Source organism: Balaenoptera physalus, assembly GCF_965194825.1.
Source record: "Balaenoptera physalus genome assembly, chromosome: 13".
NCBI lineage: Eukaryota > Metazoa > Chordata > Mammalia > Artiodactyla > Balaenopteridae > Balaenoptera > Balaenoptera physalus.
Window position 1 is genome coordinate 86,013,775 of NC_138892.1, and position 25,810 is coordinate 86,039,584.

Here is a 25,810-nt window from a genome sequence, read left to right on the forward strand (position 1 = left end):
GTCTATTAGACAAACAAGTATAAATGTCTAGGCAGTTAGATATAGACTTTGGAATTAAAGTTGGAGTGGTAAATTTGTGAGTGAAGGTAGACTCAGAAGAGAAGAGGTCCAATGTCTAAGCACTGGGGCACACCTTTGTTTAAATGCTGGGGATACACTGAGGCACCAGCAAAGAAGAGTGAGAAAGTAGTCAGTGAAGTACAAGGAAAACCAAGAGAGGGTGGTTGGTATCCTCGAAGCCAACTGAAGAAAATGTATCAAAGAGGAGGGAGTCAACCACTGTGTAAAATGCTGATGGTTGATAGGACAAGTAAGATGAAGACAGGGGACCATTGATTTAGCATCATGGAGGTCACAGGTGTTGTTGACAAGAGTAGTTTCAGTGGATTCATGGGGGCAAAGCCAAAGAGTTCAAAAGAGAATAGGAGGAGACAAATTTGAGACAGCAAGTATGCACAGGAGATTTTCTGTAAGGGGATTAGCTGGAGTCCGGGTGAGTTCATAACAACAGAGTAGAGGGCACAGGAAATGGCAGAGGTCCCTTGTCAGGTGCTTGTGGAAGTTCTGTTTCATTTGCTTCGATTTCCTCAGTGAACTAGGAAATACGCCATCAGCAGGATGAGAGTCAGAACTGGGGAGTAGCTGCGGCATTTGAGGAGGGAGGAGAAGGTGTGAGCAGTCATCTAGAGGAGTGGGAGAGGGAATGGATTAAGCGAATGTGTTATGACTGCCGCACTCCCTTGAGGTCCAGTAGAATGGGACCTCATTAGAATGGGACTGATGAGTGTAGGTTTATGTTTTTCTCTAGTAATATTAGTTAGCGGTGCAGGTGTGCAGCAAGCTGGATATCGGATTTAGCCAGAGTAGGAGTTGTCTAGGTGAATAATACAAAGAGAGAGAGGACAAAGAGGGTTGAAATAGTCGTGCGTGATGATGACGATGGCCTCTAATCCAGCTGAGTAAGGAAGGAAAATAGGGCCTGTGAGAAGCGGCTTCCCATGTAATAGTGGTGGGTCAGTGGGATTTCAGCAAGCTGAAAGATGTTGGAGTTACTGTAGTTAGAAAGACGGGAAGCAGATGGTAGTAAGAAAGTAAGCTGCTTGAGACTGATGTTATGGTTTGTAATTATTGGTAACCACAGGATCGATGACAAGCTCATAGAGTGAGCAGCTGAAGCAGAGAGGAAAAATTGGGGTTGATTAAGTTAGAGACCAGGATGCGAGAAAGATCATTTATATAGATACTGAAAGTATTATGAGCTATGATTGAAGTGTTGGCAACAGTAATAGTGAGCCAGGAGGTAAATCTGCAAGGAATTGAGAAAGATGACTCAGGGGTCTATAGATCAGTGGTCCCCAACCTTTTTGGCACCAGGGCCCCGTTTCGTGGAAGAAAATTTTTCCACGGACCCTGGGGTGGGGGTGGTTTCGAGATGATTCAAGCGCATTACATTTATTGTGCACTTTATTTCTATTATTATTACATTGTAATATATAATGAAATAATTATACAACTCACCATAATGCAGAATCAGTGGGAGCCCTGAGCTTGTTTTCACTTGCCACTCACTGATAGGGTTCTGATACGAGTCTGCAAGCAGTTGATTTATTATGGTCTCTGTGTGGTCAGACCTCTCTGCTAATGATAATCTGTATCTGCAGCCGCTCCCCAGCGCTAGCATCACCGCCTCAGCTCCCCCTCAGATCATCAGGCATTAGATTCTTATAAGGAACGCACTACCTAGATCACTTGCATGTGCAGTTCACAGTAGGGTTCGTGCTCCTATGAGAATCTAATGCCGCTGCTGATCTGACAGGAGGCGGAGCTCAGGTGGTAATGCGAGCGATGGGGAGTGGCTGTAAATACAGATGAAGCTTCGCTTGCTTGCCTGCCGCTCACCTCCTGCTGTGCGGCCCGGTTCCTAACAGGGGGTTGGGGACCCCTGCTATAGATGACTGCGACAACGATGATTAATGTATATTAATGTCCAATGACATAGACTATTCAAACCTGGGCACCAAGAGCAGTAAAACTAAAACAGTAATGCCAGAATGTAATAGATCTCATAAAGGAAGCACAAAGTGTTATGACCATGGTTTTCAAATTTTATCAAGCATCTGAATACTTGTTAAATGATTTGTTAATATACAGATTGCTGGGCCCCACCCCCTCAGAGTTTCTCATATAGTAGGTCTGGGATGGGGCCCAGTGATTTGCATTTCTAACAAATTCCCAGTGGCACTGATGCTGATGGTCTAGCAGCCACATTTCAAGATTGAATGTGCTATGAAAATTTAGAATGAGGAGGGATTTCTTCTGGCTGGAGAGTTCAAGGAAGGTTCGTGGAGAATATTCTTTATTTCTCTGTATACTCTTAGAAACAGCAGAGTTTGACATCGTCAAATACCATATATTGAATAATAAGAAGTCATAATTTTTGGGTCACATACTTACTCTGCAAGTCAGAGGAGCAGAGGAAACGTGGTTCCTTCATTTGTCTAAAACTTCGCTGTATCAAATCAACACTTTGTACACCATAAACGTATGCAAAGTTATATGTCAATTATATCTCAATAAAACTAGAAAGAAAACTAAAACTGCATTGTCTAAAATGGATCTGATCCTCATGAAGGCCTCACCAGCTGGATGACCGGAAAAAAACTGACTTCGGTCCGCTCTGAGTGTTGATCTAGTTACGTAAATTTAAGCAATCTCTTTAGGTAAATATCTAATCTCTTTGGGGTGAAATGTTTGGTCTTTTGGATTTCACCTGGCGGGATGTGGTTTTGTGACCTTGTGCTCGTGGGGGGATGGTGTCCCTGCCCTGTGCTCTGGCTTCTCTCTTCTCTGTGGCAACGTCTCTGTCTGCCAGGCTGCTGTTCACTCTGCTGACATTCTTGGCTGAGTTCTAAGCTGGTGTCACTCACGGTCTGGTCACTGAGATTCATCTGAGCCCAGTAATTCTCTTTCACGGACTTGGCATTGCCTTGCTCGCTATGCTTCCCTCTGAACTTCTGCCCTGTCCCCTCTCTGGCCACTGGCCCGGTTGATTATAGATTATTAGCCCTTCACCAGAGTGGAGAGGGATGTGCTACAGTGGCCCTGTGGCAGCCCCACTGGGTCTCAGTTCATGTGACTTCACATTCTAACTCTCGGGTCAGCACTTTGGTTCCTGCCTCTACCACATGGGAGTAAAAGCAAACTTTGGGGATCTGCTATCAAACTTCCCTCTCTGCACAATTACACTGACTCACCAGTCTTTCTCTGATGTGGCCTTCTGCCTCCCTGGTTAGTGTGGGAATTGCCTGAGAGGCAACCTGCTTTTGGACCTCTAACTGGAAGCAGGGCAAGACCCCTTCTCTGCCCTCAGCACTGCCCTCAAACTAGCCTAGGAGCCTTCCTCCATCCTCCTGTCTCTAAAGCCCCAGAGTGAGGAGATCAGAGCACCTCGCCCCACCTCCCTTGCCTGCTTTCTTGTTTTTTTTTTTTTTTTTTTTAACCATACTTCATGCATTCTAAGAAACGTTCTCCACCCCCTTCATAGTCATCTTTGAAACTGGGTCTTAGAACTCGTATCATGTCCTAGTTAAATTAGCAGAATTTTTTCTTTCTTGGTGGTATAATGGTGCATCTTACAATCAATGTTGTCTTATTAGAGTCTATAAAATACTGCATCTCTCTGTTTCTCCTCCACCACATTCTCCTACCTTCCTCCTTATCCTCACAACTCAGTCCATTAATGGCACCAAAGACATCTTCCCTACTCTGTGGCAGGTGCTCTTTGTTGAAAGGGAGATAAAAAATTTAGTAAATTCCTTCTCCACCAGTCTGAATTTCTAGCTTATTGTCTTGATCAACAAACCCAAAACAGGCCATCCTAGGCCTAGTACCATAAAGCTCCAGGGCTTGGTCTCTGGGATGAAGGCTGCACTGAAACCTGATTTTAGGGGGGGAAATAAAATGTACTTGTTTAATAGTTGCAAAATGAATGTGATACCTGTTACTCATTTAAAATATCAAAGCAAAAAATACTTTTATAAAGGTATTGTTGATAGTGAAGGTAACAATTTCATACATATAGTAGTTTTTCAAGACATTTTAATTGCTAATAATGATAAGTAATTTTCTAAAATTGGAAAGTATTTGTATAGATTGTACCACCTTTAAAGTCATTTTTTTTTATTAGAGTATAATTTTTTTTTTAATTAATTTTCATTGGAGTATAGTTGCTTTGCAATGCTGTGTCAGCTTCCACTGCACAGCAGAATGACTCAGCCATACATATACATATATCCCCTCCATTTAGGACACTACAGTGCATTAAGTAGAGTTCCCTGTGGTATACAATATGTTCCCATCAGTTGTCTATTTTATACATAGTATCAATAGTGTATATGTGTCAGTCTCACTCTCCCAATTCCTCCCACCTCACCCCTTTCCCGCTTGGTATCCATACTTCTGGTCTTTACGTCTGTGTCTTTATTTCTGCTTGGCAATTAAGGCCATCTATACCATTTTTCTAGCTTCCACATATATGTGTTAATATACAATATTTGTTTTTCTCTTTCTGACTTACTTCACTCTGTATGACAGTCTCTACATCCATCCACGTATCAACAAATGACCCAATTACATTCCTTTTCATGGCTGAGCAACATTCCATTGGATATATAAACCACATCTTCTTTATCCATTCCTCTGTTGATGGACATCTAGGCTGCTTCCATGTCCTGGCTATTGTAAATAGTGCTGCAATGAACATTGGGGTGCATGTGTCTTTTTGAATTATGGTTTTCTCTGGGTATATGCCTAGTAGTGGGATTGCTGGGTCATATGGTGGTTCTATTTTTAGTTTTTTAAGGAACCTCCATACTGTTCTCCATAGTGGCTGTATCAATTTACATTCCCACCAATAGTACAAGAGGGTTCCCTTTTCTCCACACCCTCCCCAGCATTTATTGTTTGTAGATATTTTGATGATGGCCATTCTGACTGGTGTGAGGTGATAACTCATTGTAGTTTTGATTTGCCTTTCTCTAATAATTAGTGACGTTGAGCATCTTTCCATGTGCATTTTGGCCATCTGTATATCTTCTTTGGAGAAATGTCTATTTAGGTCTTCTACCCATTTTTTGATTGGGTTGTTTGCTTTTTTGATGTTGAGCTGCATGAGCTGTTTGTATATTTTAGAGATTAATCCTTTGTCAGTTGCTTTGTTTGCAAATATTTTCTCCCATTCTGAGGGTCGTCTTTTCGTCTTGATTATGGTTTCCTTTGCTGTGCAAAAGCTTTGAAGTTTCATTAGGTCCCATTTGTTTATTTTTGTTTTTATTTTCATTACTCTAGGAGGTGAGTCAAAAAAGATCTTGGTGCGATTTATGTCAGAGAGTGTTCTGTCTATGTTTTCCTCTAAGAGTTTTACAGTGTCTGGCCTTACATTTAGGTCTATAATCCATTTTGAGTTTATTTTTGTGTTCGGTGTTAGGGAGTGTTCTAATTTCATTCTTCTACATGTAGCTGTCCAGTATTCCCAGCACCACTTATTGAAGAGGCTGTCTTTTCTCTATTGTATATTTTTGCCTCTTTTGTCAAAAATTAGGTGACCATAGGTGCGTGGGTTTATCTCTGGGCTTTCTATCCTGTTCCATTGGTCTGTATTTCTGTTTTTGTGCCATCACCATATTGTCTTGATTACTGTAGCTTTATAGTATAGTCTGAAGTCAGGGAACCTGATTCCTCCAGCTCCGTTTTTCTTTCTCAAGATTGCTTTGGCTATTCGGGGGCTTTTATGTTTCCATACAAATTGTAAAATTTTTTGTTCTAGTTCTCTGAAAAATGCCAATGGCAGTTTGATAGGGATTGCATTGAATCTGTAGATTGCTTTGGGTAGTATAGTCATTTTCACAATATTGATTCTTCCAATCCAAGAACTTGGTATATCTCGCCATATGGTTTGTGTCATCTTTGATTTGTTTCATCAGTATCTTATAGTTTTCTGCATACAGCTCTTTTGCCTCCTTAGGTAGGTTTATTCCTAGGTATTTTATTCTTTTTGTTGCAATAGTAAATGGGACTGTTTCCTTAATTTCTGTTTCTGATATTTTGTTGTTAGTGTATAGGAATGCAAGAGATTTCTGTGTATTAATTTTGTATCCTGCAACTTTACTAAATTCATTGATTAGCTCTAGTAGTTTTCTAGTGGCATCTTTAGGATTTTCTATGTACAGTATCATGTCATCTGCAAACAGTGACAGTTTTACTTCTTCTTTTCTGATTTGAATTCCTTTTATTTCTTTTTCTCCTCTGATTGCTATGGTTAGGACTTCCAAAACTATGTTGTATAATAGTGGCGAGAGTGGACATCCTTGTCTTGTTCCTGATCTTAGAGGAAATTCTTTCAGTTTTTCACCATTGAGAATAATGTTTGCTGTGGGTTTGTTATATATGGCCTTTATTATGTTGGAGTAGTTTCTCTCTATGCCCACTTTCTGGAGAGTTTTTATCATAAATGGGTGTTGAATTCTGTTGAGAGTATAATTGATTTAAAATGTTGTGTCAGTTTCTGGTGTATAGCAAAGTGATTCAGTTATACATGTATATATATTCTTTTTCATATTCTTTTCCATTATGGCTTACTACAGGATATTGAATATAGTTCCCTGTGCTAAACAGTAGGGCCTTGTTATTTATCTATTTTATATATAGTGGTTTGTATATGCTAATCCCAAACTCCTAATTTATCCCTTTCCAACCCCCTTTCCCCTTTGGTAACCATAAGTTTGTTTTATGTCTGTGAGTCTTTCTGTTTTGTAGATAAGTTCATTTGTGCCACATTTTAGATTCCACATGTAAGTGACATCATATGGTATTTGTCTTTCTCTTTCTGACTTACTTCACTTAATATGATAATCTGTAGGTAAAATCATTTTTTTTTATAATTGAAATAAGCATTTGAGAAACAAGGCAAATAAAAATTTACTCCTAATGGAAGTATGATAATGATTTATTGTTTAGTGAGAAACGCTAGTTTCCAAATGGTTTGACTAGGACTATCTTTTTCTATTGTTAATCTTATTTTCTATTTTACTACTATAAGCATGATTTATTTGTATAGTATTTTAAAAATTAGGCATAGTTTCTGTTATTAGGATGAATAAAGAAAAAGATTCTAATATGATACTATAATGAGATGAGAATGAGAAGGTTATGACTTAATTCCTGATTTATGGACGAGTCACCTGATTTACTTAGTCCCTAGCTTTTGTCACTTGTAAAATGAGAAAAAGATGATATTCATCTAGGTGTGGAGATGTTATCAAGTCTGGGAGTGTCCTGTTTGCAAAATCAATAGGAAAACTGAGCTCAAAACAAAAAAACAAAACAGAGAGCAAAAACAGACACCTAAGCTTAAACTCAAGTATTTGGCTATCTCATTATAGTGTGAATTATCCAGAGAATTGCTTTAGGTCTCTGTCTCATTTTGCATTGTTAGTAAACATCATCAGAAACACCCACAAATGTTTTAACCCCTTCACCTATGAAATCTTAAGACATTTAAAAATATTAACTGAAAGAGATACATGGAAATAATCACCTTATTACTGCTATCTTAGGGATATTAAGATTAATTAATATTGATGATTCAGTCATTTCTCATGATCAGATTGAATGATATAAAGTTCGCAGTCATTGATTCCTTTCACTTCTCTCAGGCACACCCTCTGTTCCTATGATCCATCTTGGAGCATGAATTATGTTGAAAAAACTGATGAATAAGGAATTTCCTATTCTTCTGGAATATGCAAGTGTTACAGTGAAATAAGAGGACTTTCATTTTAAGGTTAATGGTGACTTGTTAAATATATGCCAGGCATATAGATTGAATCCTTACACAATCTCCACAAATTTATATGGTAATTTTCTTCAGATTACATAAAATTTAATAATGCAGTCTTTGGGATTGTACCACATGGAGAATAGATGCATTTTCTGCTAATAAGTCCAATTTGAGAATTTCTCTAACTCAGAATAAAGATGAAAAATCTAAAAGCGGACAAACGAAGTATGTGCCTGGAAGCTATTTGGTACTTTTCATTACAAATTGAGGGACTGATAAAAAAAGAGACAATGCAACTTATTTTCCCAAAAATGTTACCAAAGAAACAAGTTCTGGTAATCTATTAATATACATCACAGTTTTTTCACATTTACAAATACCTTCCCTATTTTCAGACATAATTTAAAAAAATTTTCTCCTTTTATTCACTGTGTCTATTTGAGTATAGCTCAACTAGATACAGCAGTAATTCTGAAAATTGTTAAAACTGTTAAAATATATGTTAAGTGATAAAGTTGTTTTAAGCAGTCCTTGTACAAATGGTTAGGCCAAGAGAATATTGTTGTGAGAATTCATATTAAATATTAATGTTTAGACAGTTAAATCTATTTTATAAGCAGACCATGTTATTGAGGAGGGATTGTGATGTGGAAGATTTTCCTTCCTGACCTTCACAGAGATGCTGGTCCAGATTCATTGAAAATTGCCAGTGAATAATAGGTAGCTGATGGTATGTGATATTTGTTGATTTGTGATTACCACAATTTCCTGCCTTGCTTTGGCTTTGCAAACATGTCTTTATTTTCCACGTTAATACATACAAACTTAAAAAAGGCCTAAGAGCAGTCAGCCATGTGCCCTCAACTGCAATTTTTGCAAATGTGACATGAATCCAAAATATATTATAGTTTTGATCAAAATTAATATGCAAATTTTTTGTTAAAATTAGTTGTTTGGGAACAAGCTATATCCTAGAAGAAATAAAAAGCTTGAGAGCAAAATCAGAAATTCTCAGTATTGGTAAGTGTTTAGCTGTTTAATTATTACACATGGGAGGCAATTATTTTCAGTCAAAATGCATCTTTTTGTTCTTTGAAAAACATTCAGTGAAAACATCTGTGGCACTGACATTCTAAAATCCAAACAGAGAATAGATGCATCCTCATAAGTAAGCTGATCCTAGGAAGGCTGGTTCTTGCTGGCCCAGCCTGGCTACCTTGTTCTGCATCACATTGTGGGGGTAGGGGGATATTTATCTTTATTGCTCCTTTGCTTCTCCACCCCTCCTCTGCCCTTCTACCCTCTCCATTCCTTTTCCTTCCACTCCTTTTGCTTTCCTTTCCTTCTCTTTCCATATGTTCTGTGTAACTTAAAAAAATTCCTAGTTTTGTCGTCTTTCAAATTGATAAAACACATTTGTAAGTGTCATTATGCTGTTAAAGATACACTATCAAAATAATACTTGATTATAAGAAATTCACACATACAGACAGAAAACATTATGAATCTATTTCAATTTGGGATAAATTATGGAAACAAAAAATAAAATGTGTTTGATTTTTTAAGTAGAAAATACTATGGGACAGCTGCATGTAAAAGAATGAAATTAGAATACTCTCTAACACCATACACAAAAATAACTCAAAATGGATTAAAGACCTAAATGTAAGGCCAGAGGCTATAAAACTCTTAGAGGAAAACATAGAACACTCTTTGACATAAATCACAGCAAGATCTTTTTTGATCCACCTCCTAGAGTAATGGAAATAAAAACAAAAATAAACAAATGGGACCTAATGAAACTTCAAAGCTTTTGCACAGCAAAGGAAACCATAAACAAGACAAAAAGACAACCCTCAGAATGGGAGAAAATATTTGTAAATGAAGCAACCAACAAGGTATTAATCTCCAAAATATACAAACAGCTCATGCAGCTCAACATCAAAAATCAAACAACCCAATCAAAAAATGGGTGGAAGACCTAAATAGACATTTCTCCAAAGAAGACATACAGATGGCCAAAAAGCACATGAAAAGATGCTCAACATCACTAATTATTAGAGAAATACAAATCAAAACTACAGTGAGATATCATCTCACACCAGTCAGAATGGCCATCATCAAAAAATCTACAAACAATAAATGCTGGAGAGGGTATGGAGAAAAGGGAACCCTCTTGCACTGTTGATGGGAATGTAAATTGGTACCACACTATGGAGAACAGTATGGAGGTACCTTAAAAAACCAATAATAGAACTACCATATGACCCAGCAATCTCACTCCTAGGCATATACGCCGGGAAAACCATAATCCGAAAAGATACATGCACCCCAATGCTCATTGAAGCACTATTTACAATAGCTAGGACGTGGAAGCAACCCAACTGTCCATCAACAGAGGAATGGATAAAGAAGAATTGGTACATATATACCATGGAATATTGCTCAGCCATAAAAAAGAACAAAATAATGCCGTTTGCAGCAACATGGATGGACCTAGAGATAGTCATACTGAGTGAAGTAAGTCAGACACAGAAAGACAAATATCATATGATATCACTTATATGTGGAATCTAAAAAAATGGTACAAATGAACTTAATTACAAAACAGAAGTAGAAAAAAAAAAACAAAACAAAACAGAAGTAGAGTCACAGATGTAGAAAACAAACTTATGGTTGCCAGGGGATGAGGGGGGGGAGAGATAAATTGGGAGATTGGGATTGCCATATACCCACTACTATATATAAAATAGATAACCAGCAAGGACCTACTGTGTAGCACAGGGAACTCTCCTCAATACTCTGTAATGGCCTATATGGGAAAAGAATCTTAAAAAAGAGTGGATATATGTATATGTGTAACTGATTTACTTTGCTATACACCTGAAACTAACACAACATTGTAAATCAACTATACTCCAGTAAAAATTTTTAAAAATTAATGGAACAGAAAGAAAAAAAAATACTATGCACACAGAGGATGAACTTTATTGAGCTAATATTTTAATATATTTTTAATGTGAAAATATCTCACATCATTTATCACACAAACCTCTCAAAACTGCCTTTTTTTTATCCTTGAGAGTTTCTTTATAATAATTATCTTATAAATATGAAATTTTGGAATTTTTTAATATGTATTCTTTGAAGGACATGTGTCATTATATACTTATTGCTCATGGGTGACAGTATACGGTTTCATTTTTTTTTTCCCCTCAGAGCACCAGTTTTCTAAATTCTCATTCCCCCACCAGATGCTTTCTTAATAATATACACAACAATACATCCCTATCAGAGGAAAGTGTCCGTCCAAAAATTTCAGGAGCTTAAACTTTTTTTCTCCCAGTTTTATTGAGATATAATTGGCACACAGTACTGTACGCATTTCAGGTGCACAGCATAATGATGTGATTTCCCTTCATCATGAAGTGATGATCACAGTAACTTTAGTGAATATCCCTCATCTCATATAGGCACAAAATTAAAGAAATAGAAAAAAAATTGGTGGTGGTTGTGTTGAGAATGCTCAGGAATCACTCTCTCAACAACTTTTATATATAACATACATCGGTGTTAGTTATATTTATCATGCTGTACTTTACATCCCTGGGACTTACTTATCCTATAACTGGAAGTTTGCCTTCATCCAGTGACCCTCACACCCCACTCCCACCTCTGGTAGCCACGACTCTGATCTCTATTTCTATGAATGTGTTCGTTTTTGAAATATAATTGACTTACAACTCTATGTTAGTTTCTGTTACACAACATAGTGATTCTATATTTCTATACACTTCAAACTGATCACCATGATGAGTCTAGTTACCATATGTCACCATACAAAGATATTACATAGTTATTGACGGTATTTCCCCATACTGTACACTTCATATTCAGGAGTTTAATCCTTATTGTGATGTTGAAATATAGCCAAATTTAATTTAGACTTTAATATTTTGTTCAGAACAAAAAGAGGAAAATAACAATTTTAGTGGTGGAGGAGATTTTGCTGCCTCTCGCTTTGTGTAGCTCCTGGGGATAGCAGGAGAGGGGAATTGTTCTCCTCTGTTTCAGCAGCATCGGACCTTGGGGAGTGTGAGCTCATGACAGTTCTTGAAGAGATTCAAATGCTTAAAGGGTAATTTTTTTTCACTTTATTCAATTTTCAAATTAATTCTGATTTTAGAACTCAGTCTTCAAGCAAGATGGAACTGGACTGTGTAATTCATAAAATATTTAATATCAATTTTTTCTTTAAGCCTATCCAATTTTACATGACTTACAAAAATAGGTTGGCATTTTCTAAAGGGTATTTAGATCAGACTCCTTGAGGGCAGAAACAATTCCTTATCACTCTTGTATAACTACCACGTAGCATAGATATTGGCACACAGTAGGTTCTCCATGAATATTTGCTGAATGAGTAAAATGACTGCCAGGATGTCCCATTAACTTTGAATAAACTGTTATATTTAAAGCATTTAAAACGTTTATGTCTATTTGCTTTATAAGGACATTGTCAGGTGAATGACATGCAATTAGTTTTATGTTTCCAAAGCCTGTGTGCAAATTGACCTGGCCATGAAGGAAAAGAAGACAGGGAGACTCAGTTTGGGAAAAAAAGAAGGCTGAGACTTCCATCAAGTTAGTGGAAGAAGTGGATGGATATATAGAAGTGGAGCAACCTGAAAGCATCTAACCTGACACAAACTTTAACAGGACTCTTGGGAAAGGTCAAAAGCTGTATCAGGAATAAACATGAATAGTGCCTGATGTATGACGCCACGTGGCTTGGTGGGCTGTGCGGCAGCAGTGGTGAGAGCAGAGAGAATGAGTACTCTCCTCTCTTTCCGTCTCCCTGTCTTTTGGTCCAAGTATATGCCGACAGTAAGAAAATCTGTGAAAAAAAGTTAGACAAACATTAAGCTGGAAGAAAATACTAATGACTAAAAACAAATGCTTTCTTTTCCCTTTTTAAAAAAATTTATATTATTGGGGTATAGTTGATTTACAATGTTGTGTTAATTTCTGCTGTACAGCAAAGTGATTCAGTTATACACGTACATATAACCACTCTTTTTTAGATTCTTTTCCCATATAGGTCATTACAGAGTATTGAGTAGAGTTCCCTATGCTATACAGTAGGTCCTTATTAGTTATCTATTTTATATATAGTAGTGTGTGTATGTCAATCCCAATCTCCCAATTTATCCCTCCCCCCCCGTCCCCCCCGGTAACAATAAATTTGTTTTCTACATCTGTGACTCTATTTCTGTTTTGAAAACAAATGATTTTTAAACTCTAAGGATGCAAAGTAAAGTTAATGTAGATTTGTAATGTAGCTGCCAAAAAACCAATATCGTGCAACTTTATATGGTGTTGTGTATGCCCATGTTGGGGGAGATGGCATATATTAAGAAATCTTAATATCAGAGACATGGACCATTATGGAATGACTCTAGGGGAGAGTATTTCAAATGCTGTGGGAATGAAGAAATTGCATGTTCATCAGAAGCAAACAGAACAGATGCTGCTAGCAAGTTTTCTTAAAGCTTCTACCACGTTCCCTGCCCATCCTCTAGTTCCACCCACTGCCATTTACACCTTCTCTCAGAAATTCTACTATGAAAAGACAGACTACAAGGAAGTGAGCACGTATTCAAAACCTGGTGTTGTGTTATCTTAGTCCCACACAAACATGGGTAGGAAATGACGTCTGAGGCAGGTGTCCATCCATTCAGGGAAATGAAAGTCTGTGTGAAGCAGCTGTGATGGTTGCAATATTTGAAGGAAATTTTTTTTCTAGTGTAAACCTACTTCAATAGGAAAAATACTGGATTCAATTTATACAAGAGCCTTTAGGCATTCTTAAGAGTAGATGCAGTCTGATTTGGGAGAGTTTTGGGGAGCTGAGTTTTGGCCCATATATTTGAATATCCATCAAAATCTCTTACTGAAAAGAGTTTAGAATTTTATCTCTCTATCAATATTTTTATGTCATTTATTGCAAGGCTTATTCAATATCAAGCCTGCCCCAGTTTGATAAGCAGAGATTGTAATGGTGAACATGGCCAAATCCTTGCTTAGCCCGAGGCCAAGAGCTAAGGCAAAAATGGTAACAGGTTTAGTTGCAACACTTTCCTGGAACATGGTACCCAGAAATAACCAGACCCCAAACACTGATAAGGTTGTCATGGAGAACTACATTCCAGTCTTAAATCTGTTTTTTGCCAAGAAGGGTGGATTCGAATTCTACAGGCTTCTGGAATTTCCACTTAGCATCTTTGTCTACTGAGATGTTCTGAAAGATGCCAGGAGACACTGGGCCAGCCAAAACTGAATTACTGAAATGCTGTGAAGCTGTATGTCCTCTGTTTGTAATTTCACTGTAAAGACTGTGATAAATACTTTCTTAAAAATATGCATTAATAAGAAAAGATTAATTAAAACACCAGAATCAAAAGGCAGTTTCCTAAGCATGTCTTCTGCACGACTGAATCTGTTGGTTCCAATTTCTCCTGCTCTGCTTTCACTCTACTGTGTCAACTGAGACTTTGAAAAAATCTTTCTCATAGTTTCTTCTTTAGAAATTTTTCCGTTTAAAACCAAATGTCACTTATTGCTGTGTTTTTTGTCATTTAAAAATAATATAAACTCTCTAAAACATTAGGAAAGTAGAGAAAATTAGCCATAGTTTTATCACACAAATCTTTTTTTTCTAGTATGTTGTTTTTCCCTGATATTTTAGTGACCAAACTCATTACAGAACTTTTATCCTTCTTTTAAGTCATGATATAAATCTTTTCATATATTATTACATATTCTTAATAAGAATCATTGGTACATATCATGTTAGCTACTCCTTTCCACATCATTAATTTGCTATTGTTCAATATTTGCTTTGTTTCCAATGTTTATTATTATTATTAATACTATGACAAACATAATTTTGAGTATTTTTCATATATAGGATTTTTCCTTAGGATATACTCCATAGATCCATATTCTTGTTTAAAATGGTTGTACAGATATGAGATTGGCTGTTTCACTCTCAGCATTGGTTATTATAATTAAAAAATTTTTTTTTGCTAGTCTGATATATGCGAAATGATATTTCACTATTATATTACTTTTATTTCTTGCTTACATCCAACCCTTTGCCTATAACATTTGTTGTACATAGTTTACCCATTTGGTTGTTTTCTTTTAAGTTCTGTTTATTAGAATTTTGACATAAAAATTTATGGCTATAGGAATCAAATCTACTTGATATTTTGCTTTATGTGTTTTTATTAATGCATATGTATTTCTAAGCTAAGAAATCCCTTATTCATAGAATTTTAAATATTAATTCCATTGTTGAGTTTTTATATTGAATAACCACATATTCCCCTGAATTTATTTTCACCTTAAGATATCATGTGATATCCTAGAACTAAACTAAAATTTTCAGCCAACCATGGTCTGCCAACATGGTACAACTTTACATGGATGTGTGAATGCCTGGGTGTTGGTCGAATCTGCAGTTGCAAAGCCCATGGATAGGGAGGGCTGACTGTACCAACTATTTTATATGTTCAGGGGATTCTGGCATCCAAGGCGGCTCCAGGAACCAATCCCCCACAGATACTGAGAGACAACTGTACAACAATTCATACCATGTACACAAACGAGAGGAAACCAAGGCAAATTTGGGGAAGGGTCAAGAGGTCAGAAAAAAGACTTCAGGAAGTTCTCGTTGGGTTTATTCTCCCTGTTTTTGCCTTTTTCTGAGTTATGGTGCTATCTTTTCTTTTCTCCCCATGTATCTTACTACTTGGGTGACCTTGGGTAGGTTCCTTAACCTGTCTAAGACTCAAGTTTCTTCAGCTGTTAAATGGGATTGATAATACCAATTACCTCCTGGAGGTTCTCAGATAATATCAATATATGAAAAGTGCTCGGCACAGAGACTCAGATATATGTTACTAGTATATATTACTTTCCTCCATCTCTTACCCCTCTACCAAACTTGTTCTCAGATCTTTCATTCTCATTGGCATTTACCAGTTGACGAGTTTGGCCTTAGTAGCCTGTTTCTATTCATTAAGACAAGGTTAAAATTCCTGAAGTAAGCCTTTAAGAGCAACCCAGAAATCCCCGGGGATCTGGGAAATGGAATTACAAGTTGAGAAATTGCTCTTGGTTTGCATTGTAGGACCTTAACTGCCCCAGCTGCACTTTTTATGGTACCGGAAGTCTGTAGGAGGTGAGGGATAGTCAAAGTTCTGCATTACGTCTTCCCTGTTTATCATGCCAGGGACCGCAAGCATGACAGCTTTCTCTGGTGTTAGATGGCAGTTTTCTCCGTGGGTTTTATCTGCCCCCTTCTGTGAAGAGATAAAAACTGTCAGCTTGTGGAAGGCAGAGTTCCCACGGGACACTTTGGGGTGGTTTTACAGCACCAGGTTGGGAATTTAGCCACTTCTGTTTCTTTTGTCTCAAAACTTGTTTTCTTTTCCTTATTATACCTGAAATTTCCCTGTTAAAAATTAGATTTCTTTCTTTTACAGAAATTTAAAAAATGCCAGTATCCCTGAAAGAGGTTATCAGGCATTTACTACTGTTTACTGAAGGGACTGAAGTGTAAATGAAGGAGTTATTGAGTCAGACTCTCTGGAGACAGGTTTGGTGCTGGCTCAGTCACTAATGTGTCTTCTTGCACAGGTCGCAGCATCTCTGATGCTTGGTTTTCTTATGACCTTTAATATTGCTTTTCTCTCAAATAATGACAATCATAAAAATAGCTAACATGATTGAGCCCTTACTTTGTGCCAGGTACCGTGCCAAACCCTTCAAGTGTATTTTCTAATTTAAATCTCACAAGGCCCTTAGGAGGAAGATACTATTGTCCTCATTTTACAGATAAGGAAAATGAGGCATCAGAGGTTGAATATTTGCATAAAGATTGGCAGAGGGTAAATTAGTGAGTTAGTAATTTAAACCAGGTCTATGTGATGCTTGTATTAAGTATTCTGGTATAGTTATGATTGATGAATACTGTCCTGATATCTAGCTGAGAAATTATGAAATTATATTTGGGGAAGAATCGTTGCAAATTGAAGTAATCAGGAATTGAAATATTCGAGTAATTTAAGAGCAGGTAGTGTAAATAGCTCTAAGATTTGTGACTATCAGATAGATTCGAAGAATATTTTAATAGGATGTTAAATTGTGAGTTTCAGTGGAGGCATTGAATAGATGCAAATCATGAAGGGAAATATTTGAGTTGGGCTGTTGGAGATGAGAGATGGTTTTGAAGTGCTTTGGAGTGAGCTGCTGCTGTGTTGTGAGTCTTGCCACACCCCCAGTGCATGGGCAAGACCCGTGTGTGTGTGTGTGTGTGTGTGTGTGTGCGTGCGTGTGTGTGTGTTAGGGGAGAGGGTGTGGAAGGGATGATTGGCTCTCATATCTAGTTTAGTGGGAAGAACTTCAAAGGCACCACTGGGGGAGCTTGGTGTTTGTCCCCGGCAGGTAGGGAAACACGGTAGACTGACGTCAAACTCCAGCTTTGGAAACAGAGAGGTTAAAGGTCAGGAGATGAGTTGGACACCATTTTTGGCAGCAAAATCAGACTTGCTGCTGCTTTGCGATTGGCCTACATTTCCAGAGTTTTCTCAAGCTAAGAGAGTGTTTCTTGTGGAACAAACATTGAAAAGACAGCTGGTTTGGGATTATTGCTAAACTCTTCTCCACTAGACAACACTTTGACAGTGATCAAAACTAATGTCATAAACGAGGGGGCAGATGGACACTGTGTGCCTGAAGTCAAGGTTACCTGGGGAAGTACAGTTCATCACTTGTGTACTATTCTAGCTGGAAATGCTTAACCTAATATAATTATGAAGAAATGCAAGACAAACCCAAATTGAGGACTATCCTATAAGTAAATGGCTTGATTCTTCAAAAACATCAATGTCATTAAAGACAAAGGATGGCTGAGGAATTGGTACGGATCAAAAGAGACTGAAGAGATATGACAACTAAATGCCATATGTGATCTTGTCCTGGAGGAAAAAAATGCTATAAAGGATACTATTTGGACAATTGACAACATTGGAATATGGACAGTAGATTAAAGTTTTAGATCAATGTTAAATTTTCTGAGCTGGATAGCTGTACTATGGATATAGAAGAGAATATCTTTGTTCTTAGGAATACACGAAGTATTAGGTAAAGGGGCATGATTATGCAACCTATAGTCAGATGGTTCTAAAAATAAATTGTGTGTATGTGTGTGTTTGTAGAGAAAGACAATGATGAAACAAACATAGCAAATTATAAAAATTGATGAATTTGGGTCAAAGTGATGTACTCTTTGTAAAAAGTTACTCTTTTGTAACTTTTTTGTAAGTTTGAGATTATTTCGAAAGAAAAATGAAAAACAAGTCATTTTCTCAGCAAAGCGTTCCCACTAACCAAGGTCTGTTTCACCCCCGACTCCCCCCACCCTTGCCCACACAAAACCACCCCCTTCAGAAATGCTAGTAAGCCCCACTCTAGACCTGCTAAGTCAAAAATCTCATGGGACGGGGCCCAGGGAGCTCTGTTTTAAGATGGTTCTTACACTAAAGTTTGAGAAGCACTGGTTTAGACTAGTGAGGACCCATGCTCGGAGTTGGGGGTGGAGTTAACCCCATTCAGGCTGTTAGACATGGGGGAAAAGGTGGACGGCTCTCTGGGATCTACCTCACAACAGCAGTTGAGGATGACTATGAGATTGCCCTTCTACATTCTTCCCTATATCATCATCTACTCTTCTCCTTCCAGCATGAACCTAGAGGCAAGTCACAGCATTTTTTTTTAGTCCAAAATTTCACAGCAGGCCATATATATGACTAAGGTATATTTGCTAGGGAACAAATCCACAGAACTCTCCATCATGAATATGGAGATGGGGATTCAGGAGGAAGCAGAACTTTGCCCTGGCAGTAACTGGGAAGCTTCACTGGGGAAATGGAGCTTGGGCATGTAGAAGCAGGAGAAGGAAAGGAGGAAGGGGAATTTCTGGCAGAGGGACCATCACACTCAAAACGTGGAGACTAAAATTGTCAGATTATATGTGGGAAGTCTGGCTTTCCGAGGATATTGGGAGTGGAAGAGTAGAAACTAAGGATATCAAAGGAGGAGACCAGGTCATGGTCAGTGTGGAATGCTAGGACATGGTGGTGGAAATCCATTTAGATGGACTGATGTTCACAATATCTAATATTCACACTAGCAGGTTAAAGACTTTCTTCTGCAGACAGGGGGGTGTCATTGTAAGTCTGAACAGTTTTGATCAGATCAACTTTGTAAGGAGACTGTTCTGGCTTGCTTTGAGGATGGTGAGAGGGGGAGACTGGAAGGGTGGAGACCAGTGAGTAGGCAACAGTATAGAACAGAGCAAGGATAGTGGAGAAGGTAAAGAGGAGACATTCTTGAGATAAAAGAAAGAAAGAAATAGGTAGAGGAAAGAATAAAGAGTGACTCCAAGACTTTGTGCCTGGATTCTTAAGAGGTTGCTGATGCCATATGATAACAAAGGTGATTTTCATTGGAAGATGGGACATTTTTGAGTTTGTGTAGTCTGACGATTAGTGAGGAATTAAGTAATGTGCTTTACCCCACCTACAGTTTCACTGAATTCTTTTAATTTTAAAAAATTTTTATTTATTTATTTTTTAAAGTCTTTTTTTTTTTTTTTGGACCATTTTTAAAGTCTTTATTGAACTTGTTACAATATTGCTTCTGTTTTATGTTTTGGTTTTTTGGCCGAGAGGCATGTGGGATCTTAGTTCCCTGACCAGGGATTGAACCTGCATCCCCTGCATTGAAAGGTGAAGTCTTAACCACTGGGCCACCAGGGAAGTCCCTGAATTATTTTTAGTTGTACCCTAGCACCCTTTCCCCCTTCTCAGCAGCTAGGTATGAGGTTACCCTTGCTCAAAGTAGATGTCAGGTGGAACCAAGAACACATAGGTCAAGTTAAAGGGAAATATATGCTGAACAGAGGTGCAAATTTGAAGAATACTTTCTCATCACCCCACAAAGAAACCCTGTGTCCTTTACTTACCCACTACAGGCCCTAGGTAACCACTAATTGACTTTTTATCTAAATGGATAAATTTGCCTATTCTGGACATTTTATATGAATGGAATCATATAATATGTGATCTTTTGTGACTGGTTTCTTTTACTTAGTATAATGTTTTCAAGGTTCATCTATGCTGTAGCATGAATCAATAGTTCATTCATTTTTATGAACAAGTAATATTCCACTGTTTATTTATCCATTCATCAGTTGATGGACATTGGCTACTATGAATAAAGCTACTATGAACATTTTTGTACAAGTTTTCCTGTATACATATGTTTTCATTTCTTTTGGATATATACAAGAGATGGAATTGCTGGGTCAAATGGCGAGTCTACATTCACCTTGTTCAGGGACTGCCAAACTCTTTTCGAAAGTGTTGTACAATTTTACATTTCTACCAGCAGTAGGGGGTTCCAGTTTTCCCATATCTTTGTCAGCACTTGTTATTATCTGTCATTTTTATTGTAGCCATCCCAGTGAATGTGAAATGAAATCTCATTGTTGTATTAATTTGTGTTTCCTTGATGATTAATGATATTGAGCATCTTTTTGCGTGCTTATTGGCCATTTGTATATCTTCTTTGGAGAAATGACTATTCACATCCTTTACTCATTTAAAAAGTTATTTGTCTTCTTATTGTTGAGTTGTAAGAGTTTTTTAAAAATATTCTAGATACAAGTTCCTTATCAGATACATGATTTGAAAATATTTTCTCCCATTCTGTATATTGTATTTTCACTTTTTTTATAGTGTCCTTTGAAGCACAAAAATTTTTAACTTTGGTGAAGTCAAATTTATCTATCTTTTTTTTGTTGCTTATGGCTTTGGCGTCATGTTTAAGAGACCATTGCTAAATTCAATATTATGAACACTTACCTCTATGTTTTCTTATAAAAGTTTTATATGTAGGTCTTTGGTCCATTTTGAGTTAATTTTTGTATATGGTGTGAGGCCAAACTGTTTTTTGATAATTTAATCTGTTTTAAGGGCCCATCTCTATTGATGGCAAACTTAACCTGGCTAGTTCTGGATAAATTCAGTAACTTCAGGTTTTCTCAGTCATTGCAGCTTTAGTCTCAGTAAATTCAGGACTCTCTCTTTTCCTTCATTCTCCTCTCATGTAGGATTTAGCTCAATCACAGTGGGTTAATGGTACTTATTGACATGTAGTGTAGAGTGAGTTAGAATTAGGATTAGGTGTAAATGGGGAGGTTTCTGTCCCACAGTTAGCTTCAAAGAGAAGATAATGATAGAACATGAAGAAAGTTTGGGGATCTGAGATTAGGGTGACCATGCATCCCAACTGATATATGGTTACTCTTGGAGGGAGCAAGTTTCACAGAGGTCCTGAGACTCCATAAAGATGTTGCACTAGGTGATTTTTTCCCCCCACTCACTCAACATATATTTATTAATAGGCACATGATAGTGCCAAGAACTCTTTTATAGAGTGGAATAAAGCAGTGATGAAAACACACAAATTCTCTGCCATCATGGAACCTATATTCTAGTGGGAGGAGACAGGACAAATAAATAAGCAAATAAATGTATAACATGCTATGATAAAAAAAATCTAAGAAAAATAAATAGAGGGACTTCCCTGGGGGCTCAGTGGTTAAGAATCCGCCTGCCAATGCAGGGAATATGGGTTCGAGCCCTGGTCCGGGAAGATCCCACATGACGCCGACCAACTAAGCCCGCGTGCCACAACTACTGAGCCTGCGCTCTAGAGCCCGTGAGCCACAACTACTGAGCCTGTGTACCACAACTAACGAAGCCCACGTGCCTAGAGCCCGTGCTCCGCAACGAGAAGCCACCGCAATGAGAAGCCCGCACACCACAATGAAGAGTAGCCCCCGCTCGCTGCAACTAGAGAAAGCTGCGTGCAGCAACGAAGACCCAATGCAGCCAAAAATAAATAAATAAATAAATTTATTTTTAAAAAAAGAAAAATAGAGTAGGGAGATAGCAAATGGGGCTGAGGACAGTATTTTATATAGAGTCGTCAGGGAAGGCCTCATGACAGGGTGACATCAGAGCAGAGCTCTGAAGCAAGAGAGGGACTGAGCCTTGCAGATACACATGGGAAGAACACGCCAGGCAGAGGGAACAGTAAGTTAACTGCCCTCCACAGGGAGCAGGCTTGGCATATATGAGGGCGAGCAAGGAGGCCAAGGTGGTTGGAATGAAGAAGCTCAAGTCAGTGGCAGGAGATGAAGTCAGAGGGGCAGTGGGGGGCTCTGAGAACAGTGGTGCAGGTGTGTACTGCTCACTGCTCACTAGTGTGTAAGTGTCACTCACACATGCGTACCTGCACAGATGTACTACAATACGTCGGCTCAGGGGGCACATTAAATAGGGCCATATATGCCATGGAAGTGACTTCAGAATTCACTCTGAGATGGGAAGTCGTTGCAGTGTTATGAGCAGAGACTTGATCTAACTTCTATTTTAACAGCAAACGTCTGGCTTCTTGGTTGAGAGTAGATCATAAAGGTGCAAAGGTGGAAGTGGGGAGATCAGTGAGGAGTCTTACGACCCAGGAGAGAGATGATGGAGGCATGGACCAGGGTTGTAGGATTTTCTTTATACTTTGAAGGCAGAGCTGACAGGATTTGCTGATGGACTGAATGTGGGGTGTGAGAGAGAGGAGTCAAAAACGATTCCAAGGTTTCTGAGCTGAGCAAATAAAGGCAGAGTTGCCAGAATAGCTAAGGCTGGGAAGACCCTTTTAAGGAGGCTTGGCTGCCATGGAAGGAGAGCCTAAACCTTTGGTGGCTGGCTGACTATCTTTGCCATGTTAACGCAGCAGTGTGACCAGATCCAGGCATCAGACTACATAGGACACCTCAGTGGGTGGTGGCTGGTGAGGACGGGGTGAGGAGGAGGAAACACATTGGTCTTGGGTATGTGGCTTGAAGTTTGTACCTGTTCATTAGCATAAACAATCACCCACTTGTTTTGTAATATCTTGTTCACTGATAGTTTGTACCTAGAGGAAACAAAGAAAAACATTCATGACTTTGGCCAGTAATTGTGGAGCATCCATTTGGATGTATGGTACAGGACTGTGCAACATGGGAAACCACAGAATGTAATCCACAGATCTCTTGGATAAGCAGAAACCTCCATTTTCAGGGTCTTCATCTCGCTCCATCTCAAGCTTTTAAATAGCTCGTCCAATGTCTTGGAGGCTCCCAACAGTAATATCATGTAACATGTAGACAGAAGAGGGCTTCTAGCACATAACAGGCATTTCTAAGTTGCTAAGTAACCATTTCCAAAGGAGAACCCAGAAGTAAAGAGAGATCTGTCGGCTGCAGGGTAGGACAATGACTGGGTCCAGCTTATCTCAGTACAGTCAGGCTTCGTGCTGGCATTTCCTGGATTCTGGGTCTAACACTTTATTCTCCTCTATCCTGCAGGCTTTCTAAACACAGATGTCTGAACATTAAGCTTATTCTTTCGTATTCCATTATGTGATTGTAAGTCTCAACCCAAACCATCTTCAAACTGTAAGACAGCCTCGAACTGTAAATTTACATTTTGGTCCGTTGCACAATTTGGCACACACCTCTGTGCACGTCCTGGGTTCCTTCACCTTTCAGCAAACCTTGCTCTAGGGGGATTACTTAGGTCACAATTCTTTGGGTGGCTAGTGTCCTAACTGCTGTCCAAGTCTGCCTTCTCCAGGTCTTCCGGAAGGGTAGGACAAAAGTCTTGTAAAATGATGAGGGTTACAAAAGCAACAGAGAAGGTGTGGAAACGTGTCCTGCTGCTAGTTTCATTTATGACCGTTGGAGCTTTCAGAGTCAGAAGCTTTAAAAGTAAACAAACCAAGACGGTCAGTGAGACTGTGACAGCGGGCTTCCGGAAGCGGAAAGTTAAACCTGGGCTCCGGGTTAAGAGCAGGGGACGCGGGATTAAGAGTGCAGGAGGCTTAAGAGAAGGTTCACCGCCTATGGTTGGCTAAAAAAATTGCTGGCCCGGCCAAGTGACTTTTACCTCATGTCCACCTGGACATCTGCTGACGGGTCAAGTTTCACTAACGCCCTGTACTAGAGACAAAACCTAAACTACATAGTCCAAATAGAGACAGACCCTCCCCCTTCCCTCCCTTCCCCCTCCTTCTCCTTCTTATTTTCTTTCTTTATTGTGTATTTTAAAAAAATTTCTACTTTTTCCTTTGCTTCAACACCTTCCTTCCTCTCCCTGTGTCAGCAAATTATCCACCCCACGCACCCACGCCGCTCCGGCTCCTTTTCATCTCCAGGCGTATCGCCGGCTCACTCCGCTCCGGTCGTGCGCGCGCGCCCCATCGTCAATTCTCAATCCTCCCCGCCCCCTTTAAGACAAGGGACTGGGTCTCGGCCCCGCCATCCTTCGCTTTCCCAGGCGGGAACTGTCGCACCCCAAGTCTAGCCTCTCCAGGGCGGCTCTCCGGCGACCGCTTCCCAGTTCGGGGATCCCGCCGCCCCTCCAGCGCCTCCCCGCGTTGGGTCAGCGCGCGCCACGGCTTCCCGGGCGGCCGGGCCCCGCCCCCTACCCCGGTCGCCCCGCCCCGGCCCGGCTCCGCCCCGGGCCGCCGCCGCCTGATTGGCCTCCGCCCTCTCGTCCCCCGGCTCCTCTCCTCCCCTTGCCCAATGGGCACCACCACCTGGTCCAAAAATTCCCCCGAGGGAACCGAGGGGCTCTGCACGCACCAGCTTTGGCCGGGCTGCGGGGACCGCTGCGGCGGGGCGCGGAGCGGCGAGGGTAGGCGGAGGAGGGAGGAGGAGCAAAAGGTGTTGGAGAGAAAACTTCTGAAAGGAACAGGAAACTTGCCGGGGAGGCGGCGGCGGCTGCGGCTCTCTGGGCGTCCGGGCTGCGCACGTCGCGGGGTGTCCAGAGCTGCAGCGCCGCTCCTGGCGGCTCCCCCGGCGCGGGGCAAGGCTGAGCCCGACACTCGATCCCTCGGGCCGTGTCCGCCGCCGCCGCTCTGGGCGCTGCAGGCGGGCGCTCCGTTCCGCCTCTGCCGCGGCGGCTCCCCGGAGAGGGCGGCGAGGGCGCAGAGAAGAGGAGGGACGTTTTCTGCGGAGCATGAAGCAGCATGTCCGATAAAATGTCCAGCTTCCTCTACATAGGGGATATCGTGTCCCTGTACGCGGAGGGCTCGGTCAACGGCTTCATCAACACGCTGGGGTAAGCCGGGGCGCGGGCTGGGGAGTGCTGGTACTCAGGCCCCTCGGAACCCATCCCAGTCCCTCCTGGCGCCGCCGCGTCCCCCGGCGCCCGCTCCCGCCTGGGGTGGCCGGGAGGCAGGGCAGGCTCTGCGCCCGCGGACAGCGCCGTGCGCTCGGCTCTCTCGCTCGCAGGAAGCTGCCCATAGAGGCAAGACTTTCTCTGCAACTTCGTAATCTCAAGCTCAGAGACGCATCTGAAAAGGAGGAAGTGATTCAAAAGCCCGGAGACAGGCCCGGTGAAGAAGTCTTCGTTGGCTTCTCCGTGGGTTGTTTTGATAAAAAAATTTTTTTTTTTTCCCTTGGAGGTGAAACAAATGCCTCCTCTTCCCCATCTTTGCTCGCTACCGCGCTCAAGCCCTTGTCCTTCAGGGCCAGGTTTGTAAGACCAGTCAATAAAAGTCCGTGGCCTCGGACATGAAACTCAGGCGATGTGGCGAGCGGGAGTGTGGCTTTGCCCTGCGGGAGGAGCTCACTGTCCCACTTCGCTGAAGTAATTTCCTTTTGGCCTAGCCAAACGGGGACTCGCCCCGCCTCGGGGGCAGCCTGGGGGCTCCGACGGCCTCCTGGGTTCTAGAACTCACACCTGCTTTCTCCCCTCCCCGGGCTTTGGCCCACTGAAATGCTCAACCTCT

The 25,810-nt window shown here is 40.2% G+C and overlaps 2 protein-coding genes and 1 pseudogene across 7 annotated transcripts in view; 1 reads left to right on the forward strand and 2 right to left on the reverse strand.

Annotated features, from left to right (window-relative positions):
* LOC309640684 (heterogeneous nuclear ribonucleoprotein A1 pseudogene) overlaps positions 1 to 10,427 on the reverse strand; it is a 29,424-nt pseudogene extending 18,997 nt beyond the window's left edge. Inside the window, exon 1 of the transcript in view lies at positions 1 to 10,427. This exon is cut by the window's left edge and continues 18,997 nt beyond it. The product of the transcript in view is annotated as a heterogeneous nuclear ribonucleoprotein A1 pseudogene (transcript).
* A 271-nt stretch (positions 10,428 to 10,698) lies between these two features.
* LOC309640693 (uncharacterized protein) lies at positions 10,699 to 25,037 on the reverse strand (the record flags this gene model as incomplete). Of its 2 annotated transcripts, XM_082419883.1 has the most annotated exons (4): positions 10,699 to 12,734; positions 16,070 to 16,206; positions 22,885 to 22,948; positions 24,781 to 25,037. In XM_082419883.1, 4 exons carry the CDS (start codon positions 25,035 to 25,037, stop codon positions 12,584 to 12,586), a joined length of 609 nt encoding a protein of 202 aa, XP_082276009.1. In that variant the 3' UTR covers positions 10,699 to 12,583. The 2 variants fall into 2 exon arrangements, with proteins under 2 accessions (XP_082276009.1, XP_082276010.1); XM_082419884.1 differs by lacking the exon at positions 16,070 to 16,206 and having other exon boundaries at positions 10,701 to 12,734.
* Positions 24,713 to 25,810, forward strand: part of ITPR2 (inositol 1,4,5-trisphosphate receptor type 2) — a 524,966-nt gene continuing 523,868 nt past the window's right edge. Inside the window, exon 1 of one of the 4 annotated variants that reach the window (XM_082419574.1) lies at positions 24,713 to 25,137. In XM_082419574.1, coding sequence (XP_082275700.1) covers positions 25,046 to 25,137 — 92 coding nt within the window. In that variant the 5' untranslated portion in view covers positions 24,713 to 25,045. The remainder of the gene's footprint in view (positions 25,138 to 25,810) is intronic. The other 3 variants (XM_082419572.1, XM_082419571.1, XM_082419573.1) reach the window with 3 other exon arrangements.